Genomic DNA, 24950 nt, shown 5'->3' with positions numbered 1-24950 from the left:
CTGGAGACAGAGCCAGCAGAATAGCAGAAAGTAATTTAAAGTTGAAACATTTCTGCCTGTCTCTTGCAGAGACGCACATACTGTAAATTATTTTGTCTTTACAGTTTACTACCTTTTTCTACTCGACTGTCAAAGAAACAATAATATACTGATAACAGCACTAAGAAAGAAAGCAAAATCCAGTTACAGTGATTTTAGTCTTAAACTGAGAATTCACAGAATTGAGGAGTCTAGATCCACATATCTGTGGGTTAAGAGGACAGTTTGAGGGCTGTCTGGAGTGTATTGAGAAGACCGTTACTGCTGTTACTGTTAGCTGCTTTGGCTCTTCTGTCCTCTCCACTCTCTGCTAGGGCTCTGCCTTCTGATTCATATCTCAGTGATTCTGCTCAATCCTCAGCATGCAAGGACTGCACTGCAATTTCACAGAGTGTCTATCATTCATCACCAGCAAGAAACTAAGAGAAAAATACTGTCAGCTTTACTTAAAGGCAGCAATTTGCTTTCATTTCAACAGGAAAAAAATAACAACAAACAACCAACAACAACAACAATCTGTTGAGAGCCTGGGTGAAATTCTCAGCATGGTGAATGTCACTGGAGAAACCATGCAAACGTCATGGTACCAAATTACTGAAAACTGATTGCACTTCCTGCTTACATGCCATTTATAATCTTTTCTGCAGAAGACACACTGTCAAAACAAAGGGATGAAAGTTTCTGTTGAATATTGTTCCTCAGCCAGCAGAATGCAGGAAGTTTAATCTGTGTTTTTGATTAACATGGTGAGGTCAGTGTTTGGTTCAGACAATTTGACAGCTACTGCAGAAAGTACGTGCCTAGTCTCATCTTTGTAGACTGAGAACGGAAAGGTGAAAGCTCTACAAATGTCGTGGAAAGGTTGCCCCCTGCTGCTTATAGCAGGGAATTCTTCAAATACTTCCCGGTCGTAAGTGCAAACGCAGTACAGAAAAGCTGGGGGTTAATTAACCTTGGTTGCAGATAAGATGGAGAGCATGTTTTGTCTCTTTACATATATTTATAGTATTGCTCAAAATGATATGATACAAGATTATATGCTAAAGCAGAACTTCAGGTGTTCACATCAGCATTTACTTGGCCACACACACTTGACAAATGCAGACCACACTGTCTCCTCCTCCCAGTAGCATAAACATGGATGCATGGATATGTAGTAGTTCAGATGGCTTCACATACTGCTTCTGTCATCCAGTTGCATGTGACGATAAGTTATGAATGGCTTGGCTATTAGAGATGCTCCTTTTAGGGAGCTGTAGCTCCAGGCTACATTCTGACAGTTCAAAATCTGGCCTAGTACTGTGGCACCTGGAACATTGTTTTCTGACTCTTAACAATTGTGACTCTCCCTTTCTCTGTGCCAAAGTTGCCAACATCTCTGTGCTGACAAGGTAAAAAAAAAAAGGCATTAGAGCATCCTTGTGCCAATCTATTTCCTGTTACAAAATTTGAAGAACAACAGCAATGCTGTGTTAGCTGTTAGACTGCTGCAGTCTCTAACAGCAACCAGCTTGGCAGCTGAAAGCTAAAGCATCCCCTCATCTAAGACTCAATGCCAAGTACCCTCTGCTGCTGTACAGAACTGAAGCCTCTATGTTCAAGGCCCTGCAGTAAAACACATAAAATCAGATGACAGGGAACAAATACTACTTTGATTCAATAACCCTTGTAATTAACCTGGATGAACATATGAACAAAGCCAGTATTTAATTTTACTGATGCTATAACAGTATTTGGCAGTTTCTTCTCTCCAAGCAGTTTTCCTGTGTGACTACATGTGTACAGAAATGCTGCAGAAAGGCATTTTCTAACCACAAACAGCACATTTAACATTAGCATTTGTGGGAGAACTCAAATACGTGGCCTTCTTATCAAACCCAAGATTTTGCAGTCTGCAATTAACAGCAATATACGGCCTGTAACATTAGGAATATTTCAGTAGGTGGCACCAAGGTGAATCAACAAATACTTTAACATATATTGAAAGGTAGGGTCAGAGCAGTTGAAAGTAATTTCCCTCATTACCTCTTGTCAATCCTATTCTTTAAAGGACATCACAACAGCAGAAGGTTTATTGGGGGGCAGTTAGCCTATCTACAAAAGTTATCATAGAGACAATTAAGTTCTGTGTATTTAATCAAGTTATTTACACACAGAGGTTCTTCTAAGACCTGTCATAATGAAAGCAGACAGATGTGCCTGAAACACATGAGGTTACTGACACAGGGTACTGATATTATTCCAATCCCAACTGTTAGAAAAGAAGAAATGGACTCTGCCTACTTCAGAATTGGTCTTTTTTTTCACCACCAACAGAACTATGACCTAAAAAAGATCAAGACCAAGACCAGGCAGAGCTATTCTCCAAGAGAACAGCTCTACATTTTGTAATACGACATAAGTGCAGGAGCTGCTAACTTAATAGCATGCTGACATTACGCATACCATCAGCACCCTCAGGAAGGCTCTACAAAACTTTCTCTTCAGTCATACCACATTATTGCATTAATATGATAGGAATTTGCTTTACAGACTTCAATTTCTCAGAAGGTATTTCTCATCATACCTTAGTGTACTCTTTTGGAAATGGCTCCTACATGGATAGCATTTTCCTAAGGGCTGCTTTTCTGCAGGCTGAGGACTGGAAGGCAGCTGGAACATCCCAGTGTATAATGCAAAGGCCAAGCACCTACCTGCAAATCCCTGAAACAGCTATGTGCCACTGAATGTTGAACAGTTGCACTGGATTGATTTTACCACTGAATATCTGACATTTGGATTTACCTTATTCTTTCAGTCTCTCAGCAACACAAAGTGTGCCAATACCACATAAAATCCTTTGTAGTGTTTTCCATCTCATCCAATCTCATGTAAAAAACACTCTGCTCCTTTCAAGAAGGACAATTTAACTAGTGTGAAATTCTTGCATGAAAATGTCTACAACAAAATCTGTTGTCCAAGAGTTTTATTCCTCTTTGCCTCATTTGAATCAGTGTCTTTCTCTCTATTCTGCACAGCTGCAGCATGATGGCTCATAAGCATTGAAAACACCTAACACATCCAAAATCAGGTGAAATGCACATAGGGCTAGGGAATTAAATGAAGGCTATCTAGTGGCCTCTAAACTCCCTCTAGGACAGAGAGCTAAATGAAATTCACTCAGGAAGTGTCAACAGCCAGCACACATTCCACGTTTACATGGCAGGTATATGCATTAATAAGGGAAACTTCTTTGCAGTGCCATCAGGTAAAACAAAGAGGACTCACACTTAAAAGCAGAACTCCACTGGATATTTGTAAAGCCTCACATTACTGACAAAGCACTTTTCCCTTTCCCACAAAAGGAGCAAAGACTTACTATTACTAAGCAAATAGGTCTTCCAAATAAGGCCAGTTATAGCCAGCACTTAGTCTACTGATGCAGGAGCAAATTCAGTCCTAACAGTCCTATATGCAAGAAACTCCAACTTGACACAGAAATTTCTGCTCATTCTTGTCACTGTTCCAAAGTAAAAGGGAAGACAGCAAGAAGATAAAAATGCCTAGATATTTTTAAATGAAAGAAGTGCATTTAGCACACCAAAAGAGAGATTTTCCCATCACATGTTTTTTTCAGTAGTAACCTGACTCACACTTAATCTTCTCAACACTTAACTAATCCAAATTAACAAAGGCCTTCAAGAACCCAGAAGCACAGTAGGTAATTATGATTGTACTTATTTATACATGGAACCAACAGAAAGAGTTTTAAGTGCCGAAGACAGTGATAGCACAAGAATTAGGACTGCAAATTTTTGGCTCTCAGTGTTGTGATGAGGCCACTTAGACTTAAGAATGCAGCAATAAAACCTTAGTGGATATCGTTTCCTTTCTGACAGATGAATACACCTATAGGTAGGAAAAAAAAAGTATTTTGTATGTAGCATTCAATATACACTCTTGGCTTGCTGTGTTTATAGCATACCTTGTTCTCTCTGTTGATCTTTTTGTTCCATGGAAACAAGAGCAGAGAAATGGGCCTGATCATAGGCTAGCACAAGTGGTGAGCAATGGCATCTGTTTGGTAGAACTTCGAGAGGCAAATAAATTCCTCCAAATGGTATAGGTGCAAATGCTGCAAAGAAAAATGAGATCTTTATTTTTTTTTAACTACATCAAAGAATAGACAGTGGTGTTGGTTCTACTGTGTGTAATAACACACAATACTACAACAATTTGAGAGCTCCAGGAGAGCATTCAATGTAGAAATGTCCTGACAACAGGCAAAATATCATTATAAACACCTCAGGAAATAACAACAATAACAAAGAAAGGCTCAGGTTGCAAGGTACCTTAGAGATCATCTACTCCGATCTTCCCACCATTGGCAGGATGCCTCTCAGCTAGACTCAAGGCCTCATCCAACCTGGCCTTGAACACTCCCAGGGAGGAGGCATTCACAATCTCCCCAGGCATCCACTACCCTCATACTAGAGAGCTCCTTTCTAAGATCCAGCCTAAACCTATTCTCCTTCAGCTTCAAAACCTTCCCTGGGTCTTACTGCTAGACATCCCCCTCCAGCATTCCTGTAGTATCCCTTCAGGTATTGGAAGGCAGCTATAAGGTTCCACCAGAGTCTTCCCTTCCCTAGGCTAAACAGGCCCAGTTCTCTCAGCCTATCTTTATAGCAGAGGGATTCCAGCCCTTGGGTCATCTTCGTGGCCCTCCTCTGAACTTACTCCAACAGCTGTGTGTCCTTTCTAGAATGAGGACACCAGAACTGGATGCAGTATTCAAGGCAGGGTCTCACAAGAGCAGAGTAATGGGGAAGAATCATCTCTGTTGACCTGCTCTTACATATATTTACCATTAAACAACTGGAGCAGGGGACAGATATTAAGGTCAGGAAGCCTCTCACACATGTATGTTATATAAAATGTATGACTGATTCAATTTATGAAGGTGCAGAAACTTCTAATGAAAAATGCTTACCTTCTCCCCCTGAGTCTCGTAACATAGTGTCTGCTACTACAACAATAGGTCTTCTCAAAATATGAGCTAAGACAAAAACATGGAACTCTTCTAAGCTCTCATACACTGGATCCTCTGAATTATCAACTCTGGAAAACACAACATTGAAACTAATTATTGAAATTTTAGTGAATCAACACAGTGCAGCACTTCTTCCTTGTCACTCATATTCCTACCCTTCATGCCAATTATTGAAATAAAAGCATAAGAAATTGGACAATTTATATCAACTGAAAATATGCCAGATGAAAAGATGTATTAGCAACCAGAAACTCCAACAAGGAAAAGATTTACTGTTACAAAGAATCTTTTTCTGTCTGCACCCTATAATTGCTGCATATATTGAACAGCTGAAAAGAATCAGCTCTCCTATACTAGACAACTAGATCAAACAAAAGCAGTTTTAATGCAATGTCTTTGTTAAGTGATCTGAACTATATTCTCTACAAAATGAAGGTCTTTGATGGACATAGTAGCTTTGTATGAACAACTGTCTGTTGAAATGCTCTGATTACCTAACCAAGCCTGAAACCTCAGGGATTAGAGGTGTTTGAGAGGTATTTCCTGTTTAATTGTGCTGTTTTTCTGCCTTAAATAAAACTGTAATGGCACACAGGAAGATTACAGCAGTACTCCCTCTCTTCTTCCCCATTTAAAATCACCTGACTCTATTAGTAAGACAGTGCCAAAGCATATGAGACAGCTAGCTAGAAGGTGGCAGTTAATACTAAATACGAACAGCATCCATTTTCGAGATCACTATTAGCTCACACCAGGACACAACACATCACTGAGGTTTCAGCTCTGCTAGGTGCTTAAGAAGTGAAGAGTAGCAGTAATTTTCAATCTTAGCACTACAAGGGGTTTTGAAATCTATGACAGACAACGGTCTGCAGAATGAAGGAATGAGATGGAATTTTCTCTTTAGCAGGACTGCAATGATAGGTTCTGTATAAAACCAGAAGGTACATGACATTCACTTTTTTTCAGGGCAGTTGCTTCAACAGAGATAAATGAAAAATTAGGTTAATCTGAAATTTAATTTTTACATTTACAGAAAGATGTGCAAATCTGCTTCAAAACAAAAATCTGCTTAAAAGTTAATTCGTTTACTCAGCTTCAAAGCTTGAAGGATTTTACATGTTTGAAACAAGAACTTGTGAAATTTTCTGTTTCCTCTTTATTACTTTTTTCCCTTCTAACTTCCAAGTCTCAGAACAAGAGTGCTCTCCACGAAGAAACCTTTAGAGATTTAGTGACAACTGCAGATCTCCTTCACATGTAGTCTGTTCTGAAAGACAACTTAAAGGAACTTGGAGGTGAATGAGACAGCATAATTCTAGACATAGGCTTGTCACTGTATTCTTTTGAAGCAGATACAGTTTCTGTTGCTTTAGCTAATTCTGACACCAAAGAAGACGGTCTCATCTACAGTTCAAAAACTAGCTTGTAAACTTTCTTTATAACAGAGTACCTAACTAGACAATGTAATATACCCTACTGCAAAAATATTGTTTTGAACATTGGTACATCAAACTGAGAAAATACTTTATTCTGTCATATTCATTGTGCCTTTGGGATGACTGTAAAGAGAAATACATATTCACACACTTGGTTGGCTAAGCGTCTTACCTGATTCCTTCTTCACTATTTTAAAGGAAAAAATCAACTGTTTTCTATTTATCCTTCATTTTGATTTGAAAAAAACATACATGGGAACCATCATGAGAACATCTAAACATTTTTAATGTAATAGTGATGCTCCCTATTTAAGTATCTGAGAACTAAGAGATGTTTGACTGGCAAATGCAACATTTGAGAACATCTCTGACTGGCAGATATTGAAACTACATAATCTGTGCAACAATCAGAATGAAATGTACAAAATAAGGTCAGAGAAAATTGATGGTGAAACCCCAAATTTAACAGAAATGTGAACTGAGCTGCATTACGGAGAGTAAACTGTATGAACAGGAAAATACCTACAAACCTAAGAAACAAACTATAGAGAATAAAATTAAAACCAATGTTTGGGGTTTTTTTCCCTCAAAATAAACAAAAATGAGACACATTATGGCTGATATCCTAAACCATGTCCTCCTGCATTAGTAGAATTACCTATCCTAGACATCACAGGGTTAAAAGGAAAATATAATATTCTTCCAAAGCCCAGAGAGTATTTTTCTAAAGGCTTTGCTACTCCTCTTGTGTTGTATGCCTTATTTTGACAATTTGCTTATCACGACTTGCAGCACAAACAGCAGCTAGAGAAAAACATACACTAAATAATCAAATACTGAATACCTTTTGTGGTAAACACCAGATACAAACTCTAAAGCTTCTTGTACATTATAAGGCTAGTCAAAAATCCTGTACTTTGGAAACATCCATGCTGAAAGTGAGGGATGGTTTATCATACCAGCTATTTAAAGTAGATTCTGTATGTACATCAGGGGCACTTCGATATTCTGTAGATACTATTTCATTCCAAACTTTTTCACAAACATGTTTAAAAGCTGTTGGGAAAAATGGATAGAAACATCTAACCTGCATGCACGGTGGCAGTAGACAGTAATGTTTTGGTTTTTTTTCCTGCAACCATCCAATATTCTGGTACTGTTTAAAGTAAGATAACCAACTGAAATGCCACCAATTGAATATAGTACAAAGGTTAAACACACTGAGCTGGTCTTGCCTTTTACCACAGGGTAGTTAACTGGAAATCATTGCCACTTTGCAGAGTGTAATTAAAGCAGGCACACTCTTAATGGAATCAATCCAGATAAACAGGTATGAAATCAGGTAAGAAAATAATCTGATGTAGTTCTTAGAAATACAGACACAGCCTATGCAAAACCTTCCAGCAACATCAGAATTTATTATGATAGTAAATAATTTTACATGAAAATTCTCTGTGATCATTAAATAATTCTTGTGTTTGAGAGCATTGTTTATATTACAGGAGTTTACTTAAAGCCTGAATAGTCAAAGAAAGAGCAACTCTTCCTATTATTCCTGTTGGTGCAATACTAGTTACTGGTATTTTTTGCTAATCTTTTTTTTATAACTGTTCAAAGACTGAAGTACCATATTGATTTTTCAGAAGAGTTTCACAAGACTACAAAGCATAACTTGATACTCTACTTTCTCTTTAAAAGGACATTATACACAATAGCTAATCTTTAGCTTTAGTACCAAAAATGCTACTGCCGCCCCATCCCTCCCCATATGTTTAGGGTTAACAGCATTTTAAAAGCAGAAAATAGTGTTACTTGGTGACTTGCCCTTCAAAAAAGATCTCTCTGAAGATCTTCTGTTTGAACTACAAAGCAAAAAAGAGCTGAAATAAAAGTATGAGTATGAGAAGAGGGCTTAAAGATGCACTAAAGCACAGAAGGGGTGATATTTGAGTACAAACACTTTCATTTAGAATGCTGATAGAAGTTGTGATTTTTATTCTATCATTCCACATCTTGGTGAAAATACCTGAGCAGTGGCTTCCTTTCTGTTAAGGCTCTCTCAAATGAAAAGCCTACAGATCTTCAGCTAAATGGGGCACTTCATCTCCCTGAAGCTAAATGCTACTGCCAACATACTTGCTCCAGAAACCAAGAAGCTAGGATTTATGAAACCCAGTCTCTTTTGGGTGCAAAGTAACCTCAAGTTAAGTGCAGTAACTACAAGGAAATGTAGTCAAAATGCTAAATAATGCAAAGGGATGTTTAGATTACTACCTTCTGCTGCATGAAAAAAATGCAACCAGTTGAAAAGGCACTTTGATGGTCCTATGAATATCTTAACTCATTTGCAGCGTGTTCTTTTCCTACTGATAACAGAACCAAAAAGGTTTTGTCACGCTTTAAACTTACCCACCACCAGTGCCTCCATTTTTGCTGAAATGTGTACGAGGCTCACTTGATGCCAGCTTAAGCAGTTCATTCCACTCCCGCTCCCATTCTTCTTCTGTATACACTAAACCTGACTATGGGAGAGAATGAAACAGCTTTGACACTATACTGGTACAAAATGTAAGCAAAACTCTGTAGCAGTACTTCCAGCTAACTTATTACGGGCTTTGTATGTGATAGAGTTTAGTATCTTGGACTCTTAATGGTTCAATGTTCCTAGCCAACTAAAATAACATTAATTAATCCACTAATTGTATACTGGATTACATTTCTAGCTGGATTACATTCTAGCTACTACTGGAGATCCAGTTATTTAAATCCATGTGAATTCCTGGCACCAGTCTTAGCACGCTTTCTCCCCTGATATCTGGTACCACGATGAATGCCCTCTTTGACAGTCAGGTGACATCTCCAAGAACAAAAAGGATTGTTCCTGTGTGCCTCTGAGTTTTCAGGTAGCCTGAATTAGTTGAGTCGCTCACGGCTCTAGGCACGGTATTCCCTAGGCACTCCTTAGGTACAGCTTTAGAAAAGAATACATGCTGAAATACAACTTTAAATCAGAAGTCATACCAAACCTGTGCATGATTTTAGTTAAGAGAGATTCATTCAACATTTCATCACAGCTCTGAGAATCCTAATTCATCATTCTGGGGAATCTTTCCTAAATGGGGTTTTCCTTATTTAGTGGATTTTATACCCCCATTTTATAATGCTAAAGCTAAAGTGTACCTTTAATTTTGCAGTCCAAGGTTTTCTTAAGGTTCCAAACTAATCTTAGACTTCTGTAGGCACAAAGCTGTGCATATTAATGCACACAAAGCAACAGACACATTTGCATTCTGATTGAAAAATTTAACAGCAATGGAAAGTTTTACATCAAATTTCAGAAGAATTCTGTTGGCCCTTTAGACTTTCTTCAGGCTATACAGACCTCCTTATTCTGCTGAGTCTGTTGCCATCTCCATCTTCTTTTCAGTGCTTCTCTTTCAGCTCCTGTTCTCATCATTGTATAGAGTGCTTTACGTAAAACAAGGTCCCGGTCGTGAAATCCCCACATCCCTAAAGCAGCACAAGAGACATCAGTTTTAGAGAACGAATGATATAGGAATAGTAAGTACCAATATATTGAATGCTGCTCTATTAGCAAAAGTAGTGTGTCTGGAACATTATTTAAAATTCTCCTCAGCAAATAATTCACTCATTGTTTTGAAGGTTTCCTACAGAAGCTGTCAATATAGATAAGCTAATGAATTCATCAGGGAATTCTAGTAAAGTTTAAGCTTTGAGTAAAGAATGACTAAAGATTTGAGCTGTTTCAGTGCTGGCTTGCGGGCAACTTCGACTTTGCTGCAAGCAATGGAATGTGCAATGCACAGGTTGGTTTCAGCTGAAATTGCCAACAGAGCTTGCAGACACACAAATGCTAATGACAACTGCAGGCGCTTTTGTGAACTGCAGATGATACTTGCACCCAAAGGCCTCCTGCTCCTGCACAGCAGGGTGGTAAATTTCCTTTGGCATTCCAGATGATTAGGACTCTAAAATACAACCAGCCACAAGGGTTCACACTCATTTTAAGATAACAAAACATCTTTATGTAGTCGAAAACAGTAATGTACAAAATAGAACAGAACTCTCACCAACACATGTGGCCATAGGCAGTCATGTTTCAGTTACCATATTGGCAGCTACTGCCATTAAACATGTTTATTTACAACTCTGCAAGTCAAAATACTCCAAACATTTGGTGTTAAATAATGTACAGTTTCTCCTAATAAAAAAATGGAGAAAAACAAAAGGATCCTTGGAGACAGCAAAAGCTTTTCTTACTACTTCTTAGAAAAATAAGTCTCTTCAAAATATTAAAGATCCCAGTGCTTATTAGAAAGTCACCTTTTGGCATGCTGGTGATCTTAGCAACTGCAACAAACAAAATAAGTTTCTTCATAATAGTTAGGATATAGAATGCATAACAAGACTTTCAGCTTCACAGCTCTCTGTTTATGTGATTTGAAGAAAGGCTTCAAAGATGTTGTATTAGTGGCTAATTAATCATTTGGAAATTATTTCAATTCACCCCAAACTCTATTTGCCAAAGGTTTTAACAAAACCCAGACAATGAATGCAATTTCTTGCCCACAATGAGGGCAGTCCTGCAAAAGCACAGAGAATTTGCCTCTTCCAGAACTGTTAGGTTTAGCTCTGAAAGGAAAAATGCAGTTCACTGGTGTTAATGACACATAGGTTTTACTGTTCCACTTATACTTCTTTTATTACTTGAACAAACCTTTACCTTTTTCTCTCAAGCATGCCTAAAGCGAACAATACTTAAATGAAAGAAGAGGAGGAGAGTGCTCCACAACGAAGCTTTTAGTAACAGTCTTTACATCTCATGATTCTCAGCTTTTGCTGGGGACAGAGAAAAGTGGTGAATATTTTAGGCAGAAGGTTTCATGTACAGACTCACCCTTACCTAAAGATGCAGCATGCAAGAGGCAGTTTCCATCACCTGTTGTAGCTAAGGGAAGAAGACGTTTGCAGCTTGTACACACTGTGGACCACCAATTTAGTCGTCCTGAAAAGAAAAAATCTATTAAAATGGCAGAGTGGAAACTAAACCAGGATGCATACTATGTGCAGTGATGAGGTGAAACGTTGAAGGTTAATCAGGTACATCTTTTCTGACACATAAACTTAAATGTACTGTCAGAAGAGAAAATAGAAAAGATGAGAAATAAGATACAAAGAGATTTTAATTATTCTCTAAATCATAGAATCATGACAGAAGCATAGAATGGTCTGAGTTGGTAGAGACCTCCAAAGATCATCTAATTCAACCGCTCTGCAGTCAGCAGGAGCATCCTCAACTACATCGGGTTGCCCAGAGCCCTGCTGAGCCTCACCTTGAGTATCTCCAGGGATGAGGCCCCAACCACCTCCCTGGGCAAGCTGTTCCAGTTTTCCACCACCCTCACAGTAAAGAACCTGTTCCTAACATCTAATCTAAATCAGTTCTGCTCTAGTTCGAAGCCATTGCCCCTCATCCTATCACCATAGGCCTTTGCAAACAGTCCCTCTCCAGCCTTCTTGTAGGCCCCTTCCAGGCACTGTCGGCCGCTCTCGGGTGTCGCTGGAGCGCCCTTGTGGTGTTTTTAGAGTTAACATGCCAGCTTGATTCCAAATTGTAAAGAAAGAATTGTACTGGATACAGAAGAACAACAATAAGGTAAGTCTATACCATTCAGTTTCTCTGCTGGATTAGTATATAATCTGCTGTATGAACGATTTTCTTCCCTTCGCCTCTCTGCCTCCTGCTTTGCTCTCACCATTCCCTCCTCCACCCTGACTGACTTCTGCACTGATCTGGGCTGAGCAGGTAACAGTTGGAGCCTTCCAGCCTTTCTCTGTGACAGGAGGCAGATGAACGTGGTGGTGGTGGTTAGCCCCTTCTGGGCTTTATCCAGGGGAGATTTTTGTGTCATTTCTAAATTGTAAGTAATTGTAAATATTTGTAAATAGGTGATTGTACATTGTATTATATGCTTTTAGATTGCTAAAAATACATAGCTTCATTTGCTTCCAAGCCTTCTGAGCTGGTCTGGTGATTTTATGTGGCGGTAATTTTCAACCCACCACACTCTTCTCTTACTCCAAATACATTTGGAGAAAGAAGAGAGCACCTTTTTGCATCTTCCATTCCCATAGGCTGCATTCAGAGCTGGCTTTCCAGAGTTCATTGTCTGGTTACCATTATGAGCCTAGGCATCAGTTCCCAAGCATAACTGACCCTGGCCTCTCTCACACAGATGACAGATTATGTGACAGTAATGAAGTCTCAAAGGACAAAACTAACATGTATATGTTAATTGAGATCTGTTACTGTTAGTTAAGTATATTAAACACTGTTGTTTAAATCAGATTGATTGTTTTCAACAGCTGATTCTCCTCTCATTTACCATAGCATAAATCTTGATTAGACCTATTAAAATCAATGTCTACACTACCAGAGAATGAAAATGAGATCAAACGTGTAGCCTAATGTGTAGGATAGTGTGTGGTTATTCATTTAAGAACATTTAGAGAACCACTTCACCATCACTGCTACATGAAGCAAGTTTCACAGACCGTAAGCCAGAAATGTGTTATGAAGAAGACTGGCAAGAAGACAGCTATTTCATGGATCTAGATGAAGCAAAGGAAGCCATGAGGAGCACCACTGCCAAAGACAGAACTGGAAGCTACGCCATTCAAGTTGCCATGCAGTCGCTTACTGGAGTGTTAAGCCTTAGTTAAATGCATTGGAAATGTTGACATGACCAAGGAAAGAGAATAACTAATTGTATAACATCTCTGGGGATAAAGAAGAGCAGATCACTAACAATGCTTAGTAGAGCTGGTGTATTTCCCAAGACTTTGGCAAGTCCGTGGGTACTGCACAACTGAACAATTGAATGAATTATGCAACAGGTGACTCCATTTCTTTGTTTGTCCTCTTTTGCAGGCTTTATCTCCTGATTCCTTGTGAACTGAGAGTAAATAGCACCCATATACTTGTACAGTCAGTCTTGAATTTAAGGATAAAACCAGGGAACCAAAATAGATCCAAGCAATGAAAAAACCTTTTCTCCATGAACATTTTCATTACAAAATTATCAGGACGTTTCTTTGTAACAGCAGGTAATGTGTATTGTGGAGAAAAAAAAATTAACATGCGCCCCAAATTACTGGTTCTGAGTACTAAGAACTGGGTAATTAAATTTCAATCAATCAGTATGGGTTGAGAGTTACTGTAAAGGTAAAGACAGGACAGATCTGTAACTAAGCATGTTTGGTGGCCCTCATATGATTTTAGCAGCTAGTTTATAAATGTCCAATATGTCAGAATAGGTTTATTGAGTTCTAAATTAATTATGCATTAAAGCACTATTGGACAGCCTTTGGGAAAGACAAATCTGAAGTAATAAGTTATCCTTCTTAGCAATTCTCGTGTCTGTGGGCTGTGAAATAACAACTTGCCACCTGTTTTTTGCAGCATGTTTTGGCAGTGTCATATTCAGTAATGAGTTATACCAAGGTATTGCTCAAAGCATATTTACAAGACCTGAACCAGACAGATCTGAGGGTTTACAGGACTAATGAGTGGTGTCACTTCGCAGATTAGCTTGCAGTTACTGGCAGTATATGGCAAAGACTGAACTTAGTAAATCTTCTGTAGAAGTCATCTGCTTTCAAGTAGATTTTGCATAAAATGTTTGTGGGCTTGGTTAACACCACAAAGCTTATGGCTGACCAAAAAACCAGTGGAAATGCATTGGATTATTAAAAAAATGCATTTTCATTTTTCAAATCTAGTGGCTACAGTGAATCCCTTTAGGGAAACAGGAAAGCGGAGCTTAAATGAAAAATGGAAACAGTTTTGCCTCAGGCATGTTTCTGTCTGTTTTGATAAGATAATTTTTATGGACAAATCAGACTCATTTCTCAGTCTCCTTCACTCTGTTGGCCTCCTACTTGATCTTTGTCACAAAATTATCTAATCTTAAAAATCCACAATGTCAAGAAATTGATATGTCACTTTACAACAAAAATGCCCTTGAGAATTAATACAGCCATGTTCTAGGACATTAAAAATCTGTCTTTACTTTGGTTCAAGATTAGAAGACCTATATAGGTTCATTATCTAGCTACATACAATAAGAGAGGTAGACACAAGCACAAACTGTGGTCCTTGCTTTGCAGGATAGTTAAGAATTTAGGTGCAGACTCAGAAAGAAACATTACCAGAATCTGGTGTCCCAGCTATTAATGTATTCTGGTATTATCCTGGTCCTCTGCTACATAGCATGTAGCAAACTTAATATATTCAGAACAGGTTGCCCAGAGAAATTGTGGAGGCCTGAACTATGGAAGAACTCAAAGTCAGGTTGCATGGGGCCTTGAACAACCTGGTCTAGCAGGATTTGTCCCTGTCCATGCCAGGGGTGTTGGAACTAGATGGTCTTTAAGGTCCCTTTTGATTCAACCCATTCTATGATTTTATATATTTACATCTTTTAAAAAAACATTTTAAAAAATACATATTTGCTCCCCCTGTTCCCTGGTCTACAGGAACCAAAAGAATGAGGAGATGCTGAGGGACCTGGGGCTTTTTAGTCTGGAGAAGAGAAGACTGAGAGGGGATTTAATGAATGTTTATAAATATTTGAGGGCTGGGGGTCAGGAGGGGGTGGGACAGGCTCTTCTCACTTGCTCCCTGGGATATGACAAAGAGCAATGGGTGTAGGCTGCAGCACAGGAGGTTCCACCTTAACACAAGGGGGAACTTTACTTTAAGGGTCACAGAGCACTGGAACAGGTTCCACAGAGAGGCTGTGGAGTCTCCTTCTCTGGAGACTTCCAAGGCCTGTCTGCATACATTCCTCTGTGACCTGAGTTAGATTATGGTCCTGCTCTGGCAGGTCCCTTCCAACCCCTGACATCCTGTGATCCTGTGAGCCATTCTGGTACGGAACCAGAAGAATATATTGTATTCCATGAAAAGAAGGCATGCTGAATCTCAGAGAACATAAATGTATTATAATTAATAGAGACTAGAAGTGTCTAAGTGTTATGTTCCTAAGCCTCTATATAACAAGACAAGGTGCACTGCCTCTTCCTGCAGGATTTGTGAGAGGTAATTGCCAAAGAAAATTCTAGATGACCAGATGACCAGAATGGCTCAAAAAGGCAGCAGCAGAGAACAAAGAATGCATTTCAAGTATGACTAGAGGCCAGGCTTGACTTTTTCTCTCAGCCCCTGATGCCTCATATGCTGGTTCTGTAGCAGGCAAGTTCAGCATGATGTCATCTACGCAAAACTCCACCAACAGTGTAAACAAGAGAAAAACATACAGCTGAAGTTGTTCTTGTTTATGCTCTCTGTAACTGCCTTAAGGGAAGTTGTTGCCAGTTGGGTGGTGGTCTCTTCCCTCAGCAAAACCAGTGACAGAATGACAGGACACAGTCTCAAGCCATGCCAGGGGAGGTTTAGGCTGGATGTTACCAAAAAGAAAAACTCTTCACATAAAGAGTGACTGGCATCAGAATGGGCTGCCCAGGGAGGCGGTGGAGTTGCTGTCCTTGGAAGTGTTTAAAAAGGGACTGGATGTGGCATTTAGTGCCATAGTTTAGTTGATTAGATAGTGTCAGGTAACAGGTTGGACTTCGTAATCATTAATTCTGTGATTACCACATAAGGATGCTTACCCAGAGAAGCCCTCCACTTTACTAAGGTCTGTTTGGAAGTGTTTAATGTCCAATCATACACAATTTTCAAAACAAACACTAAAGAACTTTTGTAGGAACTCTGCATAACTCCTTTGCTAGCTATTTATTTTCTCCAGTGCATTTTTTGGTTTTTTGGTTGTTTGTTTGTTTGGTTTAAGCTTGATAGACTTGGGATTTTTCTGGTAGAATTAACTACCAAATTGTTACAAGGCCTTAATAAACAGCAACTTAACTCTCTCTTGAGAGGGAAAAAAGAGAATGTTAAGGATGACCTCCTGCTCAAGCTCTGTTTGATAGGCATGGCTGAAGTTTCACTGCAAACTTAGACTGCATATTGCTGCCTCGAAGACACACAGTTTTTTGCCTGCAACACCACTGTTCATTTACTGTATCAAAATTAAATCTAAATTCTCACAGAAAAATATTAAATACATGGTAAGAGAAAAACAGGGATGTTAAAGATAGGAAAGAATGTGAGGGGTTACATCACATTTGCAGAATCATAGCATTGTTGGGGCTGAAAAAGATCATCAAGTCCAACCACTGGATATACTACCAAGTCCCTGTGCACCACATCTACACGTATTTAAATCTCGAGGATGACGATTCAAACATTTCCCTGAGCAAGCCTTCCAGTACTTGACAACCCTTTTGGTGAAGAAATTTTTCCTGATGTCCAACCTAAACCTTCCCTGGTGGAACCTGGGGTCCTTTTCTAGTCCTGTCACTTGCTTCTTGGGAGAACAGACCAACACCCACCTTGCTACAGTCTCCTTTCAGTAGAGAGTGAGAAGATGTCCCCTGAGCCTTCTTTTCTCCAGGCTAAACAACTCTAGTTCCCACAGCCATTCCTCACAAGACTTGTTCTGCAGACCAACTCTGACGATCTTCTTTGTTATCCCTGGTGCTCAGCTTCCCTTGGCAGCCATTTCATGGTGCCAGCAGATGTGGGGCTTTCACCTTTGTTTTAGACCCCAATCCACTAACCTTCACAACATTCTCCCTTTACACTTGCCAGAGGCCCAGCTCCAAAGTGGAAAATGGCCAACAATGACTCCTCCAGGAATGCCACTGCTGGTCCTCACCTTCCCTTGGCAGCCATTTCAGCTCAGACTAAGTGCAGTTGTTTCTTAACACACTCCACTGTGCTATTTACAGCACTCTTTCATACAGCTAAGAGAGCCAGTCCTGGGCTAACTCCTCAAAATCATCAACAGGGTAGACATTTCACTGAGGACAACATGTTTATCTATGCACAGAGGGACTTGATGTCCAGTTTCTTGCCCCTGTTGTATGTGCGGCTAAAGCTGAGACTTCTCACAGCTTTTCTTTCAGTTGTGTTTGAGCCTTCTGGATGTCTTTCCCACATGCATATGGAAGCACTTATTAAACAAGGTGCACTTTGCAAGTTTTCCTTCTATGGATACACTAAAAACAAGCTAGTTGCTTATTTTCAGGAAACTTGCAGAAGCTTATTCTCAGATGTCTGAAATGGGCAGAGATAAATTTTAGAAGATAAACAGTGTTACCATGTAAAGAGTGCTTACTGCCACAAGCTCAGTTTCTTCAAGACACTAGGCTACACCCAGCCTTTCACTTCTCCAGCACATTAGAATTCCAGAAAATCTACCTCTCATCCATCCCCCAAGATGAGAAACTCGCAAAAGAACATTTTCAACTTCCAAAGCAAGTTTAATTCTGGATATGCCATGTACTCTCAAAAGCAATGGTTCACCTTAAACACTCACTAACTCTTCCTCTGGAATCCAACAGCAGTAACTACTCTGGGGTGTGTACAGGACTAACTGGCTAAGTTGAGAGAGGATTACTCAACCCACTCAGAACAGTTACACCATTAGCAATAGGTGCAGAAACCTCAAATGCAGATTTCAGCAATGCTACTTAGACATTTCATGTTCTTCTTAAATGACTAGCTAAGAGGATTTGTTTATGTGGGTTTTTTTTAACTTGCAGTACTTTCATACAATAAATGTGTGCCTGCAAGTACTGACATGAAGAAAATTACAGGAACAGATTTTCTGCAGGTGATCATTCAGCAACTACTAAACTTTAAAAATAAGTGAATGAATAAAGCATTTACCAATACATTTTCTGTATGTTAAAGAAGGGACCTTCTTGTAGGAGCTCTCTCATTTAGTCTAGATGATGAAATCAGCTTCGCTATAGCATCTGCAAGGCTATTCATATCTACTGATGTCCTTGAAATGTAATGTTGAGCTGTGCATGTAGAAATGAGTAAACTGAGCAATCAAGTAAATGCTTCTTTTTTTGCCTGATGCATAAGCAATACAGACTCTGTCAACAGAAGCAAATGTCCAGAATGCAAATTAAAGATCATTAAATAGGATGGCACAGAAATGCATGACTAGGCCTAACTGGCTGCAGATAACTGATACTTAATTGTTACCTGCGGGAATTATTTGCACTCCTCATTTGTTTCTTTCATACCCCAAAATAGATGATTTTCTATGACATTATTGCATTTCATCCTACTCTGTGATATAATATTTTCATTTATACTCTAACTGAATTACACAATCATGCATTTCAAAGCTTGGGAAACAGGAAATTCATCCAGTTCTCCTGTAATTACAATGGTTGCTCTCCCACCACCCTGTGCACGCTATGTAAAAATCTGTTAAAACATCCTGGGATAAGAAAATGTTTCTGCAACCTGAAAAGGTATCCATTTTTGTTTGACAAATCTTCATTTCTAGCAATTTGAAATCAAACAATTCTAGAATTGTAATGGACTGGGACAGGGGGGAAGGGGAAAGAATGTGAGACTCAGGCTTAACAATGTATTACTGTTTATCTTGTTTCTGGCTTTGTAGAATACACAAGCCTGAACACAGAAAATAAAGTGTAGAAAAGCAATATTCTTGAAAGTTCAAAGAGTTTCCTTTTAATTTTTGTACTGAACTGTATTTCAGCACTGCAACAGCACTTTCCCCCCTTTGCATTAAAAGCACTGTTAAACCAGCCATTCTTCTGCCTATACTAGGGGTTCTTCAACTCAGAGCAGCAGAAGTTCCTCTAGTATGTGCCCTTGTGTCAGTCTACACATTAGCAACACATGGAGGAACTTGTGAATATAATGGAAATCAATTTGATGCAGCAAAAAAATTAGAACTATAAAATTCCTTTCACATGCACTTCATTCACCATCTGAACCATCCTTGATTGAAGGATCACACTGATTACTGCAAGAGCACTCACCGAGACCAGCCTGCACATTACTTGCAAGCTGACCTCATTCCATTTCAGGCAATACTGAACAGCTGAGTTTGTAAGATGCACAAAACCCCTAAAATGCTTTTATGAATATGGCAAATTCTATCCTCTAAGATAAATATTCAGAAAGCAATCACACAAAGAGTAGAGGATACAGTGCAGCAGCAGGGAGTAAAATGTACTGTATTTTTCTGGGCTTTTTCTTTATAATCTCACAGAGCATTTTGGAGTAAATCATGAATTTTGTTCTGAGTTTCTGTACAGATAGGATGTAACCTGAACATCCTTTCACATACAAGCATAATGGTACCAAATGTCTAAGCATAGAAAACTAGAACATAAAAATCTTGCAGGCTTTTCTAGATGTCCAGTCTATATGGCCACTTTGGACAATAGGTGAGACATTCTGCTGCTGGTAATTTGCTGTCTCGATCTATGCTCTGTGAGTAGTAAGCAGATTTATGTCCCTGACAAAGTTCCTCCTTCTTTTGCCTAATGAGTTGCTTTTGTTTGTCTTCTCCTCTTGAAATCCATGCCCTTCTACCCAAGTACACATCTATTTCTTTTCCTTTAACAATAATCCTAACACTCAGCTACCCAAGTTCCTGTCCTTCCCGTGTTTGTCCTGTTTTGAAATAGACTTGAAGCCCTTTACAGGGAATGCACCTTATCTGTTAATTTTGTCATTGCCACTGATTAAGCAGGGCACTGATGGTAGGAGACAATGAAAAGTCTACTGCTAGGTGAGTTTTCTGCTAATTCATGTTTTCATTTCAGAAAACAGTATGTCTGAAATAGTCAGGAAACAAAAGGAAATGGAGTGTCTTTATGTCCTCAGTAGACACAAAAGGTCAGTTTACATGACATCTTAAACAATTTTCTGAAGCATTCACTGCCTGATCTAACTACTTGAACTGAAAAACTGTTTACCAGGAAGTTCCAGTTTATTTGAGTGAAAAGCTTGCCTAAGTAAACTAAGTCGATGCAGTCTACAAGAATACCTGCGATCCAAGCCATAAACTCTTCAAATGGTCAAAATACTCTGCCCTATGCAGGAGGCTCTAGGGAAGAAGGAACTTTTCCAGTGAGTCAAGTTACTGCTCTAATTAAAGTAATATGAAAAAGACAACAATTGCTGTGAGGCAGCAAGGTCAGTAGTTTCTGCACCTGGTTTCAAGAACAAAGGCAACCACCTCTGTATCAGTTAGGAGATGCCAGCTTTAAATTCACATATTGCCTGGTTTTAAGGTCAATAAACCACAGCAATCTTCTATTCTGAACTCCTGCATTACCTGATGCTAAAGGCTGCAATTCCACTGAAGGGCATAGGCCAACAAGGAGACTGTAGCAAGGCATTTTCTGAGAGCCCCACCTGACCTGCCTAAATACCACAATGCAGTGTCCTGACCAGTAACAAGCAACAATTTACCAGTTGGAACACACACACTACGACTGTGCACCAAGGTCTGAGAATGATCTCTCAGACAGTATACAGCATTACAAGGGCTAGCACTACAGTCAACAGAAAACAGCAGCTGGCTATTTGATATTCCACAGGCAGCCATGAAGCCTGTCTTTAGAACTCCTTTATATCACCAGAGTTGAACATTTCACTAAGTGTTCATTTCATGGTTCATTAATACACTTGCTATTTCATGAGGCACACATACTAATTCTAAATACATTCCTCCATATCTTTCAAAATTGACTTAAAGCTTTAAACTACTAAAATACTGGAATTAAAAAAATAATTTTTAATTTCTTCCTTTTTTTTCTCAAGACAATAATGAAATAGCACTTTTAAAACATGTAGCTTATTACTAAAATAATATTTAATACATAAAACACATATTTAAAATCAGTATTTTCAAGCTAAATACTGATTTAGCTTGAAGATGTTTTCTGGTAGTCATTGCAAGGTAATTTCCTCATGAGAACTGTCAATCCCCTCTGACCATCCAGACTCATGTCCTTCTCTATTCTATGAGCTCCCCATCAGTCCTCCTTTCCTTTCCCCTCAATTTATATATCAAGGAAATTTGATGATTTTCTCTATAATATTTTAAAAGAAAGAGAGGATCAGGCTACATGTCATTTTGCAGGGAGCACAGTATTTGCTTTTACTCTCTGGCATTTGTTTCCCATGCAGGATGCACAAGCTCCAGGAATGAAGCATAATTAGAAATGTCAACCAAAATGTCAGACTGCCCAGCTGCTGACATCAGAAGTGTTTACCTACCTGCTTGCTCCAAAGCAACCATTGTTGCCTGCTCGATTAAGTCACGTTCAATGAAGCTTCTGAAGTCTTCACTGTACACACTAAGATCTGGTAGCTGGAATGTGTAGATGGGCATTTCCAAGGGAAACTGTTCGTTGTTGCACTCATTTGCTACATGTGATCGAGCAAGGGAGACTATGGCTGAGCTGGCATGAGAAATACCTCTGGAAAGACGCTTTTCTGTAGAGAAACCAAAGAGAAATGTTAGATAGCCTGCAAGACTACATAGCAGACCAGCCAGCACTAGGTCTGGTGTATACCAATCATAAATATTTGGCCCTGAGACTAGTGCTATGCACAAGGATTTGGGTTCTTTGATCATAGCTGGTTTTATGAGACACCAGGCCTGACAGCAGTACATGGGAGAGGCTTACCTTGCAGGGGAAAAAGAGTCCGAGGACAAGAATTAGCAGGGCTCATTCACAGAGCTTTAAACTAGATTCAAAGAGGGATGGGGTTGTTGCTAGGTTTGCACCAGTGGGACACTGTTCTAGTATTCATGAAGACCAGAAGGCCTCCCACCTCCCTAGGGTGGAATGGGCGTGCTCAGCTCGCTCTCTGAAAGGCCTGTGCACCAGCACACACAGCATGAGGAACAAACAGGAAGAGTTAGAAATCTCTGTGTGGTCCAGGGGTTATGATCTTGTGGCAACTACAAAGATGGGGTGGAACAATTCACATGACTGGAATGTGGTCATGTATGCTTTTCAGAAGAGACAGGTCAACAAGGCAAGGTAGTGGAGTTGCTCTTTACATGACTTCTGTCCAGAGACTGATGAAGAGTGAGTTAGGAGTTTGTGGGTGAGAATTAAGAGGCAGTCTAGCGTGAGCGATACTGTCACAGGTGTTTATTACAGGCCACCTGATCAGGATGAGTGTCCCAGGTTGTGGCTATAGGGTTAAAAAAAATTCTAGGGACTAGAAGACTGTTATTCAATCCCATAATTCTGCTATTTCCTTACAAACTCACAACCAGGTCAGTTCATTCTCCTGCCCCGTGTCTGGAGGGAGCCACTTTATCAGGAAGAATACGTAAGCAGTAGGCCTCCAGAAGCTCATGTAGGCCTCTTTGGATGGCAGAGGCATTGGGTGGGGGGAGAGGACTGGAGCACTGGGGAGTATTAGATTTAGTTTTTGGGGTGGGGTGAAATTCAAGGGGGTTTGCCAGGGATGCAGTAACTGCTTTGTAATGTCTATCTCTGCATTTCTCTCTAAATCTAATCTCTATTTCTTTCCAGTTTCATTTGAGAGTTTAATTTCTGTCACTGTCTTTAAAAACCACCACAATGAGGAAGCTGAGGAGGCCTCTGACTGGCAGCTGACAACAGCCTGTAAATCACAGGCCCTGGTTCTCATGCGGGGATTTTAACTGCCCAGATCCTCGCTGGTAGGCCTACTCAGCCAGCTATGCACAGCCCAGGAGGGACCTCCACTGCACTGACGATTACTTCCTTATGCAAATGACTTTGTGGTAGTTTGAGGGACCCTATGTCCCCCTTCAATGAAACCAGAGGGATGGAAGCCCATCGCAGGGGGGATGAACCTGCCTGTCCCAAGATACTGTAATATAGTTACTCTGTTCCATATTCTGGTATCACAGCCTTGATCTCTCCCCTTCTCTTCCCTGCCTTTCTTCCCTTCACTTCTCTGAGCAGCGCTTGCCCTTACCTCATGGTTCATGGAGGATTTGGCTGGCAGGGGATTGAGGCACTGAGGCCTTGTAGGCCCCAGCTGCGAAGGGTGGTTTTGGCCTACCCTCAGGCCAACTGAGGGAGGAAGGGGTGGAGGATTCTAGAAGGCCAGTTTGGTTTTTGTACTTCCTCTACCTGATTGCCTCTTGTATATATGCTCTTGTAAATAGAATTTCTCTTTAAACTTCCAATCAGTGTGCAGTATCCTCATTCTTACTCCTGGAAAGGGCTAAGAGTCATTTCTGCCCTCCAGTGCCAGGCATGCTCGTGGCCCCAAACTGGGGCAGACATCTAACTCTACAATTCACAGGCAGACAAGCCAGAAAACAAATTCTCTACAAAACACCTGGGGAAGAGCTCTTACCTTGAGCTATGTCATCCTGCCTCTGCAGGCAGGGCCGCTCAACCTTTGTCACCTGGGGAGGCTGCTCTGGCTCCTGATGCTTGTAGTACTTGCCCTCATTGAACACCTGTGGTAAATTGGCTGTGTGAACCTGCCGGAGCTGCTCATAATCATTCAAAGCTGCTGTCAAGTCCCAGTTTTTGCCTGCCAAATAGCAAAAGGACATTCTGCTTACATTTGTATGTGACCACCTTGACAAACGAGAAAGTACTCTCATTCACACTTAAAAGCATAAACTTAAATGGAGAAATCACTCTGAAAGCATCAGCTAGCAAACAAAGATTCTTTGGATTCAAAGTCTTACAACCACTCCTCCCTTAATAAAAACATGCAATTGATAAACACCTCTTTTGATATAGCACAGCTGGTGAATAGCTCTGGAAAGCACTTGTTGAGCCTCCTGCTCAAAGCAGGGTCGGACTAAATTGCTAAGGACTTTATTCAGTTTAGTCTTTAAAATGTCAAGCATGGAACTTTTACAACCTCTCTGGGAAAACTGTTCCCACATTTCACTGACTTCATGGGACCTATGTCCACTCTGAAAGTCTTGTTTCAACTTGCAACCCACTGCCCCTTGTTCTCCTGCCCTTAAGAGACAGGCTACAATTCCCTAATAACCTTCTTAACTCTGTAGCCTTCCCCTGAATCCAAGCCAGTCTGTAAGTTTGTGTTCCTTGGACTGTGATTAGGGAAAAAAATCAGACAAGGCACTATAGGTGTCTAAGAAGTGCTGATTGGAGAGGCATAAATAGCTTCCCTCAATCTACAGGCTATGGACCTGTTGGTATAACTCAGCACATTGCTGGCTGGCCCAGCTGTCAGGTCACACGGCTGGTTCTTGCTGGCTACCAAGACCTTCAAGTCTTTTTCTGCCAAGATGCCCTCAAATCTTTGTCACTGCAGGAGGTTCTTGCTTTCCAGGTGAAGAACTCCAGTCTTCATCCTTGTTAAACGTTTCTGTGTTCCTGTTGGTCAGTTCCCTTACTTTGTCTAGGTTCCCCATGGTTGACAGCTCTGCCCTTGAAAATATGAATTTGTCCCCTCAGCTGATGTCATCTGCAAACCTGATGTTACCTTACTGATATAGACTTTAAAG

The 24950-nt window shown here is 40.0% G+C and overlaps 1 protein-coding gene across 4 annotated transcripts in view; it reads right to left on the bottom strand.

Annotated features, from left to right (window-relative positions):
• OTUD7A (OTU deubiquitinase 7A) overlaps positions 1-24950 on the bottom strand; it is a 105963-nt gene that overhangs the window by 4231 nt on the left and 76782 nt on the right. For all 4 annotated transcript variants that reach the window (XM_064157452.1, XM_064157451.1, XM_064157454.1 and 1 more), the window contains 7 exons: positions 23816-23998; positions 21722-21940; positions 11435-11536; positions 9893-10020; positions 8920-9032; positions 5012-5139; positions 4004-4153 (listed from right to left, as the gene is read on the bottom strand). In XM_064157452.1, coding sequence (XP_064013522.1) covers positions 4004-4153; positions 5012-5139; positions 8920-9032; positions 9893-10020; positions 11435-11536; positions 21722-21940; positions 23816-23998 — 1023 coding nt within the window. The remainder of the gene's footprint in view (positions 1-4003; positions 4154-5011; positions 5140-8919; positions 9033-9892; positions 10021-11434; positions 11537-21721; positions 21941-23815; positions 23999-24950) is intronic.

Source organism: Pogoniulus pusillus, chromosome 17, assembly GCF_015220805.1.
Source record: "Pogoniulus pusillus isolate bPogPus1 chromosome 17, bPogPus1.pri, whole genome shotgun sequence".
NCBI classification, from domain to species: Eukaryota; Metazoa; Chordata; class Aves; order Piciformes; family Lybiidae; genus Pogoniulus; species Pogoniulus pusillus.
The sequence above is the reverse complement of the archived record's forward strand: the minus strand, read 5'-3'. Positions and strand labels throughout refer to the sequence as shown.